Source organism: Rhipicephalus sanguineus, chromosome 8 (assembly GCF_013339695.2).
Source record: "Rhipicephalus sanguineus isolate Rsan-2018 chromosome 8, BIME_Rsan_1.4, whole genome shotgun sequence".
Taxonomy (NCBI): Eukaryota; Metazoa; Arthropoda; class Arachnida; order Ixodida; family Ixodidae; genus Rhipicephalus; species Rhipicephalus sanguineus.
The window spans coordinates 70,643,545-70,662,507 of NC_051183.1; the positions used below are offsets into that span (position 1 = coordinate 70,643,545).

The window sequence follows — 18,963 nt, forward strand, 5'->3', positions numbered from 1 at the left end:
CACCTCGGTGGTTCCCGAACGCTGGCAAGAGTACAGGGAAAGTACTACTGGCCGCGCCTTGCCGCCGACGTTACTAGCTACGTAAGGACACGCAGAGACTGTCAGCGACGCAAGACATCGCAAACAAGAGCATCAGGGTTTCTTCAGCCGATCGAGCCACCTCGGCGACCGTTCAAGCAGATCAGGATGGACCTCCTGGGGCCGTTCCCAACGCCGGTATGCGGCAATAAGTGGATCGTCGAAGCTACCGACTACCTCACCCGCTACGCCGAAACACGGGGCCTGCCCAAAAGCAGCAGCAGCAAGGTAGCCAAGTCCTTCGTTGAGAATATCTTCCTGCGTTATGGCGCCCCAGAGGTCCTCATCAGCGACAGAGGTACGGCCTTTACTGCAGAGCTAGCTCAGGTGGTCTTGAGGTACAGCCAGAAGGGCCACGGCCGCACTACCGCCTACCACCGACAGACCAATGGCCTCACTGAGCGTCTAAACAAGACCATCGCCAACGAGCTGGTCATGTACGACGACATCAAGCACAAGACGTGGGATGCCATCCTTTCGTAAGTGACCTTCGCATACAACACGGCAGTACAAGAAACGAGCTGTCGCCGTACAAGTTGGTCTACGGAAAGAGCCCGCAATGACGCTCGGCGTCATGCTGCCAGATACCATCGACAAAGAGAATCTTGACGTCGCCACTTATTTGCAACGCGCCCAAGAAGCTCGACAGCTCGCCCGACCTGCGTATCAAGAACCAGCAGAGAATCGACAGCCGTCACTATAATCTTTGGAGACGCCACATGAAATACCAGCCCGGTGACCATGTGTGGGTCTGGACGCCCATACGCCGACGTGTACTGAGTGAAGAACTTCTTAGGCGATACTTCGGGCCATACAAGGTGCTTTGACGTCTCGACGCTCAAGACTACGAGGTTATCCCGGACGGTATTACGAACTGTCTAGAGCAGTTCGTCCATGTCGTGCGCCTTAAGCCGTTTGTTGCGCGTTAGCGAACCTGAGGACTGTACCTTTTATTTTATTATTGTAATTTTGCATGTACTTATTACTTGTTGAACTTTGTTGCTTTATTATTGTAATTCTCTTGTGTATGCACTTTTTTCTCCTTCCATGTTTTGTTAGAAGCATGGGGACCATGCCTTTTCAGAGCAGGGCAATGCTACACACGCTCCTTTTTAGAGACGATAGTCTTTCTTGGGGAACTTAAACGCACAAATTTCGGTCTGTCTTTCGGTCTTTCTGTTTGTCAGTACGTCACTCGATTCAGCCACCCGGCCAAAGTTGAACCACTTGGCCAAGGGCCCGCCATCTTGAACGGCTGACTAGGTTCATACATGTGAACATTGTTGATCAAAAAGCAAACATTATGCATATCTGAGGCGTAACATCACTAGGTAAGTATTAGGTGGTGGGTTCCTTCAAAAGAAAATATATAGATACATAATTCTAGAAACCCTAGTTTCTTAAGCTGCGCTGAAAATGTGACTGCGCTGAAACTTGCCTACCTCCGTGCCCTCTGCACGAGCTCAATGTTGTGTTTTGTTTTCGTTAAGTATTGCACTGTACGAATGCCATGGGGCGCCGCTCTGGCATTCCTGTTTTACCCACGCGACGTGTAAATAAAAGAGTGTGTGGAGAGTACTCGTTGAGTGCGGACGTTTTGTCTGCTTCGGCGCTTTGCGCCAAACCCCGTGTTCGGGCTGGCTGGCGTCCCCGCCGGTGTCGTTGGTTACCGCCGGTCTTCGCCTGCTGCTGAGCCGGGACTACCAGCCCGCAACACAGCACTCATGTTTCCCGACGTATTGCCAGATGGCGTCCATATCTCACGCAGCGCCTCTTCTATCGTCTTTAGACGACATTTGCAGCGAAGCACGCAGCTACGTGGCCCATTTTTTTCTATGTTTTCTGTTACGTGTAGCTGCTGCCTTGCGCAAAGCGCGCCAGAATGTCTGGCAAGATTCTGGATTGTAGGAGATCCTTTTGTTAAGATTGCGCACATGACGCGAATAGTCAAGATTACTTCAGAGCTTGCGCGACCACCTGTGATAAGGGTGGAAAGTTCGATGCGTGATGTATAAAAGACGGCGCATCCCAGCGATGTTCATTTTATCGAAGGTCGACGCTCTGTTCGCAGCTATCAGTGTACAGTGGGTATTGCTGCAGTTTGACTTAACGTTTCCCGGCCACAAGTGAGGCCTTATAAAGAGTTTCATCTTGGACACGTCCACTGCTGCCTTCGTCGACATCACGACCCCGTGATAATACTATCCTCACGCATGAAACCTATTCATGGGTAGCACTGCCAAGACACCACCAATGCAGTGGCCTTGCTTGCAGGTGGCGACGTACGGCGGTGGCACAGTGCCAAGACCCGACTATAACCTGAAAGAAACGTGTCATTTGGTGCATTTGTCCTACCTTCTAGCGCAGTTTTCAAGGAAAAAGTCGTCACTAACATCAACGTTTGCTTCCATATATAACGGTTTGTTTAGCGCAAGCACTGCGTACGTTCATAAAGAACATAAATTAACACATATGGCAGGGCTGCGCATAAAAACACAGACGAAGGGAAGTACACAGGACGGGCGCTAACTTCAACTGTAATACTGAAGGCCAAAGCAGTGCAGCTAAATATGATTAAACATCATCCTGACACGTGCTAAAAACAAAAAAGGCGTGTAAAAAGAGTACAGCACAACCACCAATCAACAAGCATTGACGTTATTAATATGCAGATTAATAATTATTATCAATGACACGCGCATACACTGGAAACTGGTGACTGGTGAAAACGCGCTATCCAGCAGGAGCACTAGATGTGATTACACAAAACCATCCTAAAATTGCAGCTCCTTAGGAAGCATAGACAGCGAAGGCATGCTAACGCATTGGCCAGTGCTAGCAGTGAACAAGGCTTTTTCTACTTCCCTTTCCATTGTGTCATCAGACGTGTACAAAATTACTGTCTCCCTCAAATTCGGCGTACACCCGCATCGCCTACAGTGTATATCCGGATGGCCACCCGTGTGAGAACGAACAGCTAGTATGTGCTCTCGCGCCATCTCATTGAAGCAGCGTCCAGTCTGTCCTATGTAGCAACCGCCCCAGCGCAGGGGCGCCTTGAACACCACACCTGTTATACACTCAGTGGAGTGATCGAGGTGCCGCTTACCACAGGACCACGCGCCTACTTTTATTCATCATTGCGCAAAGTTTGGCAAACTTGCACGCAGCAGAAAAAAACCGTTCTAATGCCGTAAGGGATGGCAACTTTTTTCCACATTGTGGGACACGCGGTGGATGTAGGGTATTACATGCACTGCTCTTTTTTTCTGTCGCTTCCTGGCTACTCTTCATCTTCCCTTTCGTACTCTGAAGAAGTCGTTCACATAAGCTTAAAAGCCCATCTGACGGGTAGCCAGCTTTGCTCAAGCGTCGCTCGCGGAGTGCAAGGCTTTCTTCCACCTCATGGTGGCACGATTTGTCCAGTGCCGAGCGATAACATAAGGACGCGATTGCCCTTTCCGTGAGCTTATAATGGGCACTTTCATGTGGCAGCAGAGCCTTGGTAGTTCCTGGTGTGTACATAAAACACACGTGGTTGCGCGTAAAAAATAGACCGAAGTGGAGGAATTGGAGACTGTCGTTAGCCGGCTTCTCGTGTGTGATTTTAAGACCATTGGACGCCAGTAAAAATGTATCAACAACAGCTGCAACCTTGCGATTAAAAAAAAGAAAAGTGACAGTTTCGAAGCAAGGGCGAAGCAATGAACGCGGCAAGGCGTTGCTTCGGGCTAGTTGGTAATCCATAATTACGAGATTTATAGCGCGGAACTTCTACACAAGGGACAAAGGAACACGACGAGCACAAGCGCTAACTTCCAACTAACGTTTAATATCTGCGCTCGCAAATATATGCAGTGAAAGAAAGAAAATAAAAGAAGAAACAGCTACAGCCACTCATCTGATCAGCACCACACGTGTTCGTTGCATTGCATTTGGACCATTGCATTTGGTCCATCGTTTCCAACTTGTTGCGAGGAAAGTGACGTCCCACGCAGCCAGCCTGCTGTGTGGGACGTCAGTGGGCCTGCAGACCGGCCTGCAGCCGGCCTGAAGAACAGCCGGCCTGCAGCACGGGCGTTGTGTCTGTTCTCTTCTTTTACAATGGCGCAGTCGACGAAAACGAAGTGTTACGTACCGGCTTCTTCGTCCATGGCACCCGCCAACGTACAGCCGCAGTAAGCACGGGTTGAGGACGGCGTCCAGGCCTCCTCGGCACCTGCTCACCTGCCACCAGTGCCAGCACCGTTCAGGGACGGCGTCTAGGCCTCCTCGACGGCTCCGCACCGTTTCGCCGACGCCGTGATACCTCTTCACGAACAGGGATGCCGTCCACGCATCCTTGGCCATGGGTTCATCCGCTGTGAGGACTGGTACCGCCGTGTACACCGTGGACACCGTCCATGGCTCGTCGGGTGCCTCAACCAACAACGGCGCGGACCTCTTGCATGTCCTATGAAACTTTGTCGTCAACACCACCACGTGACGTCGTTGAACTCCGGGTTCTTGCCTGCTGCTTCACCATCGTCGGCTGTTTGGGCAGTGCCGGTGTTCCGCGGCTTCCAGGACGACGTCTTCGGTTGGGTTGAGACAATCAACTCACTCGGTAACCAGCACGCCTGGTCGGACCATCAAAAATGGCTGATTGTCGTTGACCGCCTTCGCGATGCCGCCAAGCCATGGCATGCTTACGAAGGCATGCGGCAGCGATCCTGGTCGGAGTGGTGTGCGAAGTTGACGAATCTCATTCGTCCGCATTTTCATGCCTGCGACCCCCTGCCTACCAACCCACTGTATACCACGGATGGTAGCTCTGAGACGTACAATCCCGACGGTGCAGCTCGGGCCTCCAGCCCCCTGCCCTGCCTCGGTGACCGAGATCGTGAAGGGCACGGTGCAGCGGTGCCCGTGGTAAACAACGTGCGCATTCTCGGACATGGATCTCATTTGGAGCGACACGTCGATGGTTCATCAGTGCTCTCCAGCCCCACGACAGACTACAACAACACATTCGAGCCAGAGTAGTTGGCGAGGCCGCCTCCAAGCTCGACAGCACTTGGGCATATGGAGGCGTTGGCCCCTGTCGTGCCGGACGAACCACGAATCCACGGTCCCCACCAGTCTACGAATGGCTCTAACAGAACGGCCTACGTGTATCGCTCCAGAAATTAGGCCTGTCCAGTGATGCCTACAAGACCTGCCCTGACCAGTCTGAGCCATATGTCCAAACGCCGCAGTTAGTGGACGAGCGCGCGGACGTTCATGATTTCCTGATCGATCTCTCCTTAGAAGAAATTGAGGTGATTATCCCGGTTGAGGTGACAGTCATCGATAAGTTGCCGGGCCAGACCAACTCTCCTGCTGGCAGCACTGCTTTCGAGCGGGACAGCTTGAATGCCCGCCGCACACCGTCAAGACCTGCCAGCTCGACTACCTCAAAGAGAACTGCAGCGACAATGCTGCAAGACCATGAGCTGAGTCACAGCTCATCCCAGGTTATCACGCACTCATTGACACAGAAGCCTCGATGTACACCTCGCTGGAGCTCGACCAACCATGAAGCAGGCAAACGACTCCAAATAATCCGACACTTCACTCTACGGCATTTTGCAGATTTTGCGTCTTCAGCTGTTCCGCATGTTCTGCTATTTTCAAAACGGCGACGGCACAAATCTCAGCACTTTGGGTTGGCCCTATGACCATGTCGAAATAGTCAGGGCCGCCCGCAAGAACCGTCCCTGAAGAAATGTCATGCCAAGTATCGTCGTGACCAGAAACCACGACTACACCGAGACCGCCAATTACGTCCACCAGAGGGGAATGAGGCAGGTTTCAAAGGAAAGTCGCTGCGGGGCCGAGGGCGACCGCCGCGGCACAGTCAATGCCGCCCGCCAGAGATAGTTTCAGCAGCTGTCCATGCAGTGTCGCAGCGTGGCGGTGACCGGCCTCTACGAGCCAGCCAATGCCGCCCGCCAGAAGCATCAGTGCTACCTATGATGGCTCAACGTCCAGGACCTCTGAATGTTTCCACCAGCAAGGAAACGACCACGGTCAGTTAAGGGTCATTTTTTTGGCAGGACACCGTGCGCGCAGCGTGGCCGAGTGTAATGAAGATAGTGGAGCTCGGGCACGGGCGCATGCTCCCCTAGTGCGACGAGGGAAAAAGATGAAGTAGAGAATAAGAACAGCGTCAGCAGCAAGGCCGTTGTCTCTGTTCTCTTCTCTTAGAATTTATGTGTGTGTGTGTGTTTTAGCGCGTGTCAGGCTGATTATATTGAGCTGCTTTGGCCTTCGGTATCAGAGGTGAAGTTTGCGCTCGTCCTGTATGCTTCCCTTCGCCCGTGTTTTTTCGCGCAGCCCCAATGTATGTGCTCAAAAATGCACCTACAAGCCCAAACAAGAGCCTTATTGTAATTGAACACATTTTCCAAGTTGCAAACGTGAAGTGGAGCCAGCAATAGGCGTCTGCCTTTTGCTCCTTTTGTCCGGTTGTAATATTTGGGGATCGATGTGTACTCGTCAACTACACCTTGAGAACACCAGTATAGGAGGATGTAGCTTCTCACGATCCTAAAAACTTCCGAATTGCGAATACGCGTACCACAAGGGACATCCATATTAAGCCTAAACATTTTTTTTGCTGCAATAGGGAAAAATAGCATGACAATATTGTCCGCTTCATCCACATGACGAAACGTTTTTGGGTTTTCTTGCAGCATTATAAGAGTCTGCAGTATTTGTATTACCTGGAAGAAACCTTTTTCACTTTGGCTTTACACGTGCCTCCTACAACTTCTTTCGATGACTATTTTTGGCCAGTTCCTATTGTTGCAGCTTTAAACTTGCGCCAGTGTACTCATGCGTTCTTTCTTGCGAGTTAGTGCGCAGTGCCCATTATAAAGAATTGCAGGCAAAAACTTGCTTGCACCTGTATCATACTAAATTTGCACGCGAAAATATGCCGCGTGGGGGTAGCGCATTTATAGGTGGTCACTTCGTCGAAGCTGAGAATACAGTTCCCTACAGAAATATAGGCGGAGCCTCAGGATACCGACGTATTTGTTAGATTTGAAATGGTGTTTTACAAGAGAGACGAAGCACACGCAATGTGAAGGGCGAGGATCTGCATATTCTACCACGCAGACTGTAATAACAGGCATATTGTTGTTCAAATATAGAACGTACATGCGCGAGCGGACTAGCTTTTATGCATTTTGTTGTATTGCCGTCCTCCTTAGCATGTATTTAGGAATTCACGTAACAGGTTTCAAAACGTTTCAGCCTTACTTTCCCGGATGTGGCTGGCGTCAGTTGTTTTGTCTTCAGCGTACGATTCGTTGCTGCTGCCCTTTTTGTCTGCAAGAGCGTTGACTATAATTCTTTTTTTCCTTCGGATATGTGCAACGACAGATGAGTCTTTTACGTCGCGTATTGTGCATAAGTATGGAAATATGTAGGCTTTCTGAGAAAATTTTTCACCTGTATGCGACCATGAAAATAATGTCTTTTATAATATTTCTTGCTGCAACGAACCACGGTGGTTTTTGTTCCACAGGAAAAACATTCCTAAGCTTCAAAACACTGCCGCATTGCTCTTTCTTTCTTTTTAAAGCAATGACTTTCAAAAATTGAAGTGAAACAGAATAGCATCTTTATATATGATATATTTCAAACCATGGAGGAAACAGAGAATTTACAAACCACATTTCAAGCAAAGTTTTATCAATCCCGATGGTAAGCGACGGCTTGGCGCAGAAAAAAAATTACACCATTTCCCGCTAAAGGGGACCATGAGGCGATGCGAAGCCGGTGCACTTGCACGATCGCGTTCCGTTGGCGTTCTTTGGGCATGCTACCGACCTCGCGTCGTGGAACGCAAAGAGGAACGCTACGCGCGTCTTGTCTTACCTCTAGCCTGGCCGTTCATTCTCACAGGGCGAGCGGGGAACGCAGTCGGCAGGCATGCGAGAGGGGGGCAGCGTAGGAGAGGAGAGAGAGGGGGAGGGGACGCGCATGCGCTGGTGCTCATCGCGGCGTGCGCAGGAGAGAATTTCGGCATGTCTCGCCCGCGTTTCAGAGGAAGAGTGGAAAGGGGGGAAAGGGGAAATGGAGAGGGGGAGGGGTGGGAAAGTGGAGATGGGGAAAGGGGGAGGGGAGAGTGGGATGGGAGATTGAAAGTGGAGAGGGGAGGGGAGAGGGGAAGTGGAGAGGGTATGCGCATGCGCGGTAATGGTGGTCACGCCGCACACCACCACCACCCCCGGATTGAACTCCGCCATAAGATACTTCGCATCTAAAATATGACCAGAAAAACGTTTGTTCGGCGAAATAAAGACGACACAGTAAACAAGGACGCGTTAGTGAAGTACGAAATGCAGGAGCGGCGCTGACACCCTTGTAATCTCGGAACACGCACGAAAGTGGCTGGGCCTGCAACCTTAATGAAAAGAGTTCTTGATCATATTCGTCCATATTGTTTTGTTATCGCTGAAAAGAACATTCGAGTGTTGCTGCTATTATTAAAAACTCGTTCTTGTGCTGAACGCTGCACACGGCAGCACAAGGCTGCGATCCTCCTGTGATTAGGAACATAATTTCATTGAGCTGCTAAGAAAATTTTGCGCACTCCTTCCTGTGCTTCCGCTGACCGTTTCATAACTTTGACAAATCAGAATAGAAGCATAAAGGAATAGATTTAGATTAGAGCGCTGCTGGTTCTGTTCAACAGCATAGGCACCCAAGTCACACCTGCATTGTGCAGTGCATAGGACATTTGGAGGAAAGAACTTTTTGCACTAAGCTATCAAGGCTTCAGTGAGTCAAGGAGGTCAATACAACAATTGCGTATATAAAGCAGCTGCTCGCCAGCCGCTTTTTTTCAATGTCCAAGTTATTGCCTTCGTTGCCGGCAAAACACGAGGGACATGTAGAGGACAACAGCAACGGGAATAAAGTTTGATTGTAGCGTTTTGCAGCGCTCACATCGGTTGATTGAAGGCTTTATTGTTAAAAAGGCATTACAATGAGAAGATGGTGATCCAGGTGACAAAGTAAAGATATGAGAGCGTTTGAATATAAACATTGCCTATGCTTTCAGCGTAATGCTAGAGAATTTCAGTGAAGCAATACTTCCATCAAACCTAAGCAGCTTCGTATGCTAACGGTGGAATTACCTGCGAGGTTTGCACTCACGGCGTGACTCAGATATCTGTAGGTCACACAATATCAACAGGTGTTTGATAACCAGGAAACTCATTTAACGCAATAAATTCAAGCTAATCTAGTGTAATTTTGGCAGTTAAAGGAGCACTGGCAAAAGTTTTAAGTGAGATAACATGTGGGGTACATTTGTGAGAACACAAACGCGTCATCTACGAAAACGCAGCGAAATATCAACCTTAACACGTATGTCACTTGCAGTTGAAGAATCACACTTTTCTTCAGTAGCTTAAACTTGGCGAACTTGTGCCCTGCAAGCAAACTAGTCAGAGAAAATATCTACGTCCAACACTGGAAGAACGCCAGCTCTTCACCAGAGTTCGGCACCACGACTTCGTCTCTTGTCCCATGCAGCTTGCACGTGCCTGAGTTGTTAGTGGCGACTCTGGCGTGATCCACCGGCGTTTCACTTCGTCTATTTGGAGACTACGCTGGGGGCCACACAGAGTGAACGTGCTTTCCATGAGCTTCTGCCCCGAAGCCTCATCTTACCCGGAAAGCCTCTTCGTCGCCGCAAATGAAGTACTCCATCGTTTTCTCCTAACCAAGCGAAATTGATGGATAACCAGTTGTGAACAATAATTGCAGATTTCCCCATGGTCTGCTTATTTGAACATTCGAGGAGAAGAAAAAAAACGCTCCTCTAAGCCAAGGTGGCGTTGGGCCTTCTGACCGACTGAACGTTGCTCGAGCATTCGCGGAGCGCGCGAGGATGGCTGACAACGACGTGGCTGCCTACACCAGAGCCATGACATCAGTCGAAAAAAAGCCTCAAGGTGGGTAAACATGCTACCGGCGTATCGCAAAAGAAAAGCCTTGGCACCGGCGGATGGCTTACTACAGAAAACCATAACTCAAGGCTGATTGCGGCCTTTCTAGAACCCGTTTTAAACTTTCTTGGAGCTACTAATGCAAGTACACTAGCTGGGCACCCTCGACGCCGTAAATTGGGAAGCACCCACTATGCCATTATTCGTCAACCTGCGGAGAAGCGAGGTCCTAGCTCCGCATCTTTAAGGCATTAAGTGCGCTTTGTTGATGCGACGGCTGATGACGATGAATAATTATGGCTGAGCCTTTTGTAATAGGTTGGAAGCTCTAAAAGACCCACTAGTTACGTAATTTGCATTGTGTGACGCCCGGCTCTTATTTCAGTCTCCCACCACGCTATATAACATACATTAATGTGATAAAGAGAGAGGAAAAGAACTTTATTGAGACCCTGAGCGAATGAATCATAAGGGTCTTATGCGCCTCCTTGGTAACCAATAAAAGTGCACTCGCGAGGAACCCACTACGCTATAAATCATCATAACTTTTTGAAGTAAGGAAGCAGCCACTATGTCATTTTTCGTCATTCTGCGGAGAACCATGGTACCCACTAAACACCTGTAAGGCTTTATGTACACTTGGTTGATGCTGTGCCTGGCGAAGATTAAGAATTATGGAACAGCCCTTTGTAATGGGTTGGAAGCATTCAACATCCCACTAGTTGCGCAATTCGCATTGTGTGACGCCTGGCTACAGAATTCGCGTTGTGTGACGGCTGGTTGTTAATTTACTCTTCTACTACGCTATATTACATATGTTAATGTGGTTCCTTCCCGACATGAAGCCTGTACAGTCTTTTTGCCGGGCAGTTTCAAGCACCGGCATGGCTCTGTTTTAGAATACTGGACTCCCACGCACGTTAAACCCCATGGATTATTATTATGGGCTCCAACGCAGAGGGCGCAGGTTCAAAAGCCGTTCCATCCTCAATATTTTTACTTATTTCGTTTTTTTATTTGGCGCGATGGCAGTTACGAACACCGGCGGCAGGCAACTATGGCGCCAGGAACCGTCATTGTGGTGCCCTCATAACAGCTTTCGCTATAAAAAGAACTCTGGAAAGCATCTTTCTTCTCAACATATGCAGCCCGCCCAGCCAGCGGAAAGCGAAACTCAGCTACCTGCTAGACAAGGTAGAAAAGCAGCAGGCAAGCCGGGTCTTGTCATTCTAGGGGACTTTAATGCCTGGCACGAAAGCTGGGCGTATATCAGGGAAACTCAGAAAGGCAAGGCTCTAGCCAGAGACGCTCATCGCAGAAGGCTCAGCCTCATTACTGACCACACCCAATCAACGCGAGCGAGGAATATTATCAACTCAGATTCGTGCCCGTACATTGAGTTCGTTAAAGGGGTCAGGGAGGCCCGATGGGGAAACGACGGGGAAGCGCTTGGCAGTCACCACTGCATTTTGCGCATCTAGATAGAAACCCTCCCGATCAAGACAAGACATGGCCGAGCTAGAATTACAGACTGGGCAGCCTTTAGAGAAACTAGGGCGGAGTCCGAAAACACGGAGTTTCCGGACATTAAGAGGTGGGTCGCAGGATTTAAGGCAGACTACTAAGCGCTAATCCGATATGTCACCCTCTTCACAAACGCGCGTCTCCTACACCTCTGGGACGCTGGCCGTGGCCTATTAAGAGGATGGAAACGGCAGAAACACAACAGGAAGTTCAGACTAAAGGTCGCCGCGGTCATCAGGGAAGCCGAAGACTATGCCACGGAGCTCTCAAGGCGCAACTGGAGCCTACTATGCAAGGAGCTACGGAGTACACTAGGTTGGATAAGGACACGGGCCTTGCTAACGGCTCTCATAGATTCAACTATGACCAAGACCGAAAACTGTAAGATGACCCAAAGGACCGTGCACCATTTACAGAGCACAGACCGGGAAATGCTAGAAAACATCAAGCTGCGCTATATCGGCGATGCAATGAATACCGACTCCAACTTGGCATGCACGGACGAAGCGAATGCCGTTCTAGACGAACCAATTACCACAGAAGTCATACACACTATGACGTCTGTGACAAAGAACGGCACGCCTGGCATCACCAAGGCCATGATAAGGAAGCTGGACGAAAATTATATCAACAGGTTTAGCGAATTCGTCAACAAACACTGGGAACAGGGTACCATCCCGACTGGAAACATGCGGAAATAGTGATCATTCCAAAATCCGGAAAGATTCCCAGCACGGAAAATCGGATACCCAATTCACTGACCCCATTCTTGGGAAAAGTGTACGAGAGAATTTTGCTTCAGAGGTTGGAGACCCACCTGGAAGATAATGACCTTATGCCGCACACCATGTTTGGATTACGAAAATTCCTGTTAGCACAAGACGCCCTCAGGCAAATTAAGGATTGTATAATAGTATTCTACACAATGTACCCTACCAAACACCGCTCAAACAGGAAATGCAACGATTAAAGGCAATCCTTAGGAAAGCCTGCAAATGCGCCCTCGGGCTGCCAGTCAACACTTGGACGGATAATTTTTAGATGCGAAGCATCTTATACCCTTGTTACACAGACAGCCTAAACCTCGGTTAGTGTAACCGCGGTTACGCGCAACCGCGGTTCGCTTATGTTACACGGTATGTGAAACCGCGGTTCCGCTGGTAACCGCGGTTGTACCAAACCGAGTTTGGCGACCTCGGTTTGGCAGTTAACCGAGAAAATGGCGGCCTCCATGGAGGACGTGTGCACGCCGGCGAGAGTTCGTGAAAAACGAACGAGTTGGCCAGTACGAACCACGGAAATCCTGATTAGGCTTTGGGAAAACAAGTTGCGTCATCTAAAGCACCTGAAGTAATGCGAAAGTGGACGCGGAAATAACAGCCGAGTTGAACGCCGGCCTGCCGCCAGACACGGAGCCATTCATGCCAAAAGAACTGCGCTTTAACCGAGGACGCTTGTGCGCCATGTAACATCGGCGAACCGTGGTTGACGCTAACCGTGGTTCTACACGGTTAACCGTGGTTGGTCGTAATTGCGGTTAGCTTGCCTGCGTACAAGGGTATTACTGGGGAGCTCAAACAGGTGGTGGTGGTGGTGGTGTGCGGCGTGACCACCCATACTGCGCCTGTGCAAACCCTCTCCACATATCTCCTCTCCACACACCTTCACTTCCCATCTCTCTCTTTCGACCTCCCCATTCCTCCTCTCTACCTCCCCTCTTCCCTGCCCCTCTCCTCATCTCAACTCCCCCTCTGAAGCACGGGCTCAACATGCCGAAACGCTGCTTTGCATCGCCTCTGGTCCCCTTCAGCGGGAGATGGTTTGCCCCTCTCCGGCGCAACGCCGCGATGAGCGCCAGCGCATGCGCGTCCCCTCCCCCTCTCTCTCCTTTCCTACGCTCCCCCCCTCGCGCGCCTGACGACCACGTTGCCCGCTCACCCTGTGAGAATTAACTGCAAGGCTAGAGGGAAGACACGACTCGCGCAGTGTTCCTCTTCGCGTTCCACGACGCGAGATTGGTAGCATGCCCAATGGAAGCAAACGGAACGCGATCGTGCAAGTGCTCCTGCTTCGCATCACCTCATGGTCCCATTTAACGGGAGATGATGTAATTTTTTTAACTGGGCATAAACGACACAGTGCACGAACACATCGAGGCACACCTTCCTGCTCAGAAAATTAGACTCATACTGACTCCAATGGACAGAGACACGCTGCAGATAGTGGGCATGAGGGATGCTTGCAGAGTAATGAACAATACGGAGAGTATACAGCAGTACATTCGCCAGATCTTTCAGATCAGCCCGATACCTAGAAACACGCGTCTGAAATTACATAGGACTAGAAGAAACACGAGATCAGAAGCACAGGAAAGAAATGTCACAGGGAGAACATACGTATTGTACGTTGACACAACCACATACAGAGAACACTCCGGGGCGGTAGTGGGTGTTCGATCAAAAGCATCAACATCCTCGAGGCTGAGAAAGTAGCAACCGGAATTTCCACCACGCACCAGGGCAAATATTCCACTGCCGAAATAGCTGCGGACTCGCAAGGATCGTGCAGACGGTGCAGCAGCGGATGCATATCCACTGTTGTCATCCGCATACCCAAGCCAACGAAAATCAGCTTCTTGTGCTGTTCCACTACGAGGACAGCAGGCTATGAAGCTGTGTCTGGGAACCAGCGCGCCGACGTCAATACCCGGTTGGCGTATGCTCTGGCATTGAGAGAGGCACTGGATGCTAAAGGGCTATTTTAGAACACTCAGAAAAAGAAATATTGGTGAGAAGATAAAGGCAGGGAGGTTAACTAGTTTAGGAAAACCGGTCGGCGACCCTACACATGGGAACAGGGTGTAGGAGTTTTAAATATGCAGAGGAAAGAGAGAGAGAAAGACAGTGCATAACACAGCACACAGACAGTCAGTCACAGTCCGCCACTCTTGCGTGTTACGTGATTACGGTCACAGCCGCTTGTCCAAGTATGTTTCTCTTAGAAACCTCAGAAGCGCATTCGTCGCCTTGAGCTGCGATGTCTTCTGTCGACGACATGCCAGAATAGTTTCAATAGACATTTGTCTATTGTCAATGTGCGCTAGAACGGACGCCAGTGACTATCCCTAAGCATTCTATACCGGACAGTCGCAGAGGATGTAGTGTAGCATCTCCTCGCAACGACAGACATCGCAAGGAGCGTTGTCGGCCATTCGAAAGCTAAAAGAATATGATTTCGTGAATGCCACCACTAGCTATAAGGTTAAAGCAGTGTGGTGTCCCTTCGGCGAAGACCAGTTGGCATGCAGAGATACATCAAAGGGGATATGTGGCGCTGACGATTGGTCTAGTTGGTTCGACCGCTTCATGGGCACCATAGAGCGAGCGTGAACTCCTGTGCAAGCCCTCGAAGACTGCTGGCATCATCAGACCTCGAAAGTGGTATGGTATCTTCGTGTGTGCTTTCAAGAGCTGCCCGAACGGCATTATCGGCGTGTTCGTTCCCTACGACGCTGCAGTGACTTGCCAGCCACTGAAACGTCACGTGATTCCCTTTCTCATGTGAAGTATGAAGAAGAAATCTAATTTCGAATACGAGCTGTTCGTTTGGCCCTTGACGCAGAGCAGATAGCACACATTGTAGGGCTGCTCTGGAGTCGCTGAAAATTGACCATTGTTGAGGGGGTTCCCGATTGACCAAACAAAGTGCAGTGCGCATCGTAGCTAGTTCTGCGGCTGTCGACGTACAATACGACTGCACCGGACGAATACCAAAACCCGCAAACACCTAAGTAGAGAGCAGCCGGTTGCCTGACGACAGCTGCAGACTAATACATACCCAAATCTCAGTCTACTTAAGAAAATCTATACGGCTACATGCGACAAGAAATACCCGCTCTGCGGGCAAAACCTAACGCTTTATCACGTTGCATGGGCTTGCCAACACTCAAACGTGGTGTCAACAAACAACACACCAACACCGGAGCAGTGGGAGGCAGTGCTGTCCTGCTCGAAGCCTGAAAAACAGCTCAAGCTGATTGACAGAGCTCTCAAGATGGCAAAGGCAACAGGGGCCCTGGACAGTGGGTTCCACTTCGCCGGGGGAATTCCTTTGCACTAATAAAGTTTTTCATTCATTCCTCTGTTTTGCACGCAAGACGTAGACATAATGGAGGGCGCAGCAAACGGCTGGCGCACGTACTTTCAATGTATCTTACGTGAATATTTAAAACCACTGTTAAAGTGCGGGTCGCGCTACTGCACACAAAACGCGCATTTAGCCTTCATGTGAACAACCGACCGCCACCTGCGTCTTGAGTTTGTTTTGGTTGTCATGGTTCTTGTGAGTGCTCTCTCTAGTAGACATTTTCAACTGAAAGAGAGGGGGGGGGGCATGCATGGGAGTGCAAAGTCTGACGTCCTTGCCTCGGCAGTGCATTTTCGGGGGTCACGCATCGCATATTTGTATCTTTCGCTTAAAAAAGTTGTCCGCGTGGTGCTCATGTGGACGCGGTTTTGTGTACTCACGTAATCAGATATGTTTACACAAAAACTATTCTGGGTGCCGTCTCACTCGGTGTTCTACGAAACCGAAATTACGAATGAGCGGTATAAACCCATCTTCAAAAAAATAACCATCGCGCGTTCGAGCCTACAAGGTTTCCAGCCGTGATAAGTGGTTCGTTAGACATATACCTATTGCAACAGAAAAAACAAGATGCAAAATATTTGTGTCAGTACACCTTTAATAAGCATACCATCGCCTAACCCATGCCCTAGCTATAAAATTATCCTGTGTAGTGAATTGTGCTTTCTGAGGTTTTCAAGTGCTCTGCACAGTTAAACGTGCACAAGTTTGCGGTGTAACTTTGGCTAGTAATAACTTCTCCGCTAAGTTTCACTATTCGAATTTTCATTCATATAATAATCTTACATAATCGTTTGTATAACATGTTACTAACGTATTTAAACAGATCCTCCTGCCCAGCCCCCCTCCCCACGTAATATGTTGTATTTACGATGCTCCTAATACTTCTGTGTTCTAGAAGGTTTTGTTTTGTATACGACGAAATTTTCGTACACGTATTTTATGTATTTTTCATATATTTCGTTTTTTAAGCTTGTCCTGACCTCCCACCCACCTTATTGATTCATGGGATCGTGTGAAGTGCTTTAAATCAACACTTCTGTAAATGAAAAAAGACAAAGACACCAGAAATAAAGTCCTTGGTGTTAAGTACTTTATCTTGTATGCTTTTTACGTTCGCATTTTGCTCCAGCAGCTCCAACTTTTTGTAACCATCTGCCTTCCTTGAATTTGCACCACGGATGAGTCATTTATAACTTCACGATTTTATTTTCCTGAATTACAAATCTCTTGACAAATACCTTAGAACTGCTGTCAGCAGCTCTCACCAGTGCATTTCGATGAACTGCGTGCTTTGACGAAGAAAAGAAGGGTAATTTTTTTAGAGGGGCCTGTCCATATGTTAGACACAAAGAAATGAATCGAACAGACAAATTAGGGTGCGTAAAGCATAGATGACGTTATTTACCGTCTTGAACTACAGCGTACTAATTTTGATGTCAATTGCAGTGAGTGGATAATCCTACTTTCCGTTGGTGGGATCAGAACCAACATGCTTTGACGGGGAGGTCATGATCGAGATGAACTATGAAAGATTCCACCGGCGTAAAGGTTGGCACTACAATTATTTCACTTTACGTCACAATTACTACACTAAAGTCAAAGACATAGATCAACGTCCTGTATGCTTTCCCCGGCCTTACTGTCTGCTCGATTCATTTGGTTGCGTATTTTGACGAACTACGCAACAAGCGGACCTCCATCACTGCTTGAGGCTCTCCTCTAGGATGACGTTCACTACGAAATGCATCGTTCGTACGTGGCAAATTTTTTTATGCTGTGCCGTCACGCATTATTGTGGCACCTAATATTGTGTCAGCAAAGTGACATCGGATCTGTAACTTTACACATTGCCAAAAAGTTCCTCGAGCTTTAAAATTTCTGGATATGGAATTCCAGCCACCAGCGTTTCTATTTGCGCAATATATTTGTACACCTATGCAATTATATCTTAAAATTAATCTTTTCTCACCCGTTATGGTGGTTTAGCTCTAGGTCACGGATTTAATTCTCAACCACGGCAGCCACATTTCGATGCACTGCAATTCACTTATATTCGTTTATATAGATGTATGTGCACGTTAAAGAAGGCAACAAGCGGATAAAATAATTCTCGAATCTCTCAAAATTGTATGACTGGTAATCATGTCGTGATTTTGACATATAAAGCACAGGAGCTTAATATTATTATTATTATTATTATTATTATTATTATTAGTAGTAGTAGTAGTAGTAGTAGTAGTAGTAGTAGTTGTAGTAGTTGTAGTGGTAGTATTTTCATTTGCTAAAATATTCCCATAGCAGAAAAAGAACATTGCATAACAAATATCGTTCCCCCAACAAATGTACTCGTGGCCTATGTATCTTTGAGTACCATACGGTAAACTTGTCATGAGAGATAGGCCGTCCATCGGTATGGAATACCTAAACAAGGGGAAAAACTAGAAATTTGGATATTTGAGGCACTCACCATCGAATCCTTTCCCCAAAGAGTTGCAGATTACAACGAGCAATAAAAAGTGCAATGCCGTGCAGATGTTCATGGCTGCTGTGTGGCGACCCAGCTTCCTTAGAGGTTTCCTTTCGATGCTGCTATTAGGTGTCCGCGACCTTGTTGCAGCCTACTTCCGAAATAAAGTAGTTACTTCTTCGCGGCGTTTGGATCTGCGTATTTCTTTATTATATGCTTGAAGCATTGTGCTTCCCGTTACATCGGACGTATCCATTGTACAACAGAGGCATTGTTTGGACAATGGGTCGATACGTCACAGCTGCTTTACGCAGAAAATGTGCGTAGCTATAGAATGGCCGACGGTGCAAAAGTGTCCCCTGGCCAGTGGTATAGCGACGAACAACATTTAGCAATCAGTAGTTCACATATTTTAGTTCACACGCAAATCTTCTCTGTCCCTGTTTATTTTGCGCAGTGTTTCGTAGGAATGGAGTGCCAACTCGCCCAGCACTCAGTCATTATTTAGACATATTTTAGATAGACAGCATAGCACTTAGTGTTCGCCTCGATGGTACAAGGGTTGCAGTGCTGAGCTGCTGACCTGAAAGTCGCAGATTCAATCCCGGCCGCGGCGCGCGCATTTCGATAGAGGCGAAATGCTAGAGATCCCCATACATCGCACATTGCACGTTACCAGTACGCGATGTCAGTGCACGGTAAAGAACAGTGGATGTTCGATGTTTTGCGGAGCCCCCGCTACAGTGTGCCTCATAA

General features: G+C 48.6%; 1 protein-coding gene across 1 annotated transcript in view; it reads right to left on the reverse strand.

Moving 5' to 3' along the window:
- The window catches only part of LOC125759458 (uncharacterized), a 37,418-nt gene extending 19,024 nt beyond the window's left edge, over positions 1-18,394 (reverse strand). Inside the window, exon 1 of the mRNA XM_049418269.1 lies at positions 18,208-18,394. Within this exon, the coding sequence (XP_049274226.1) occupies positions 18,208-18,280 (73 nt within the window). The 5' untranslated portion in view covers positions 18,281-18,394. The remainder of the gene's footprint in view (positions 1-18,207) is intronic.
- Between the last annotated feature and the right edge of the window lie 569 nt (positions 18,395-18,963).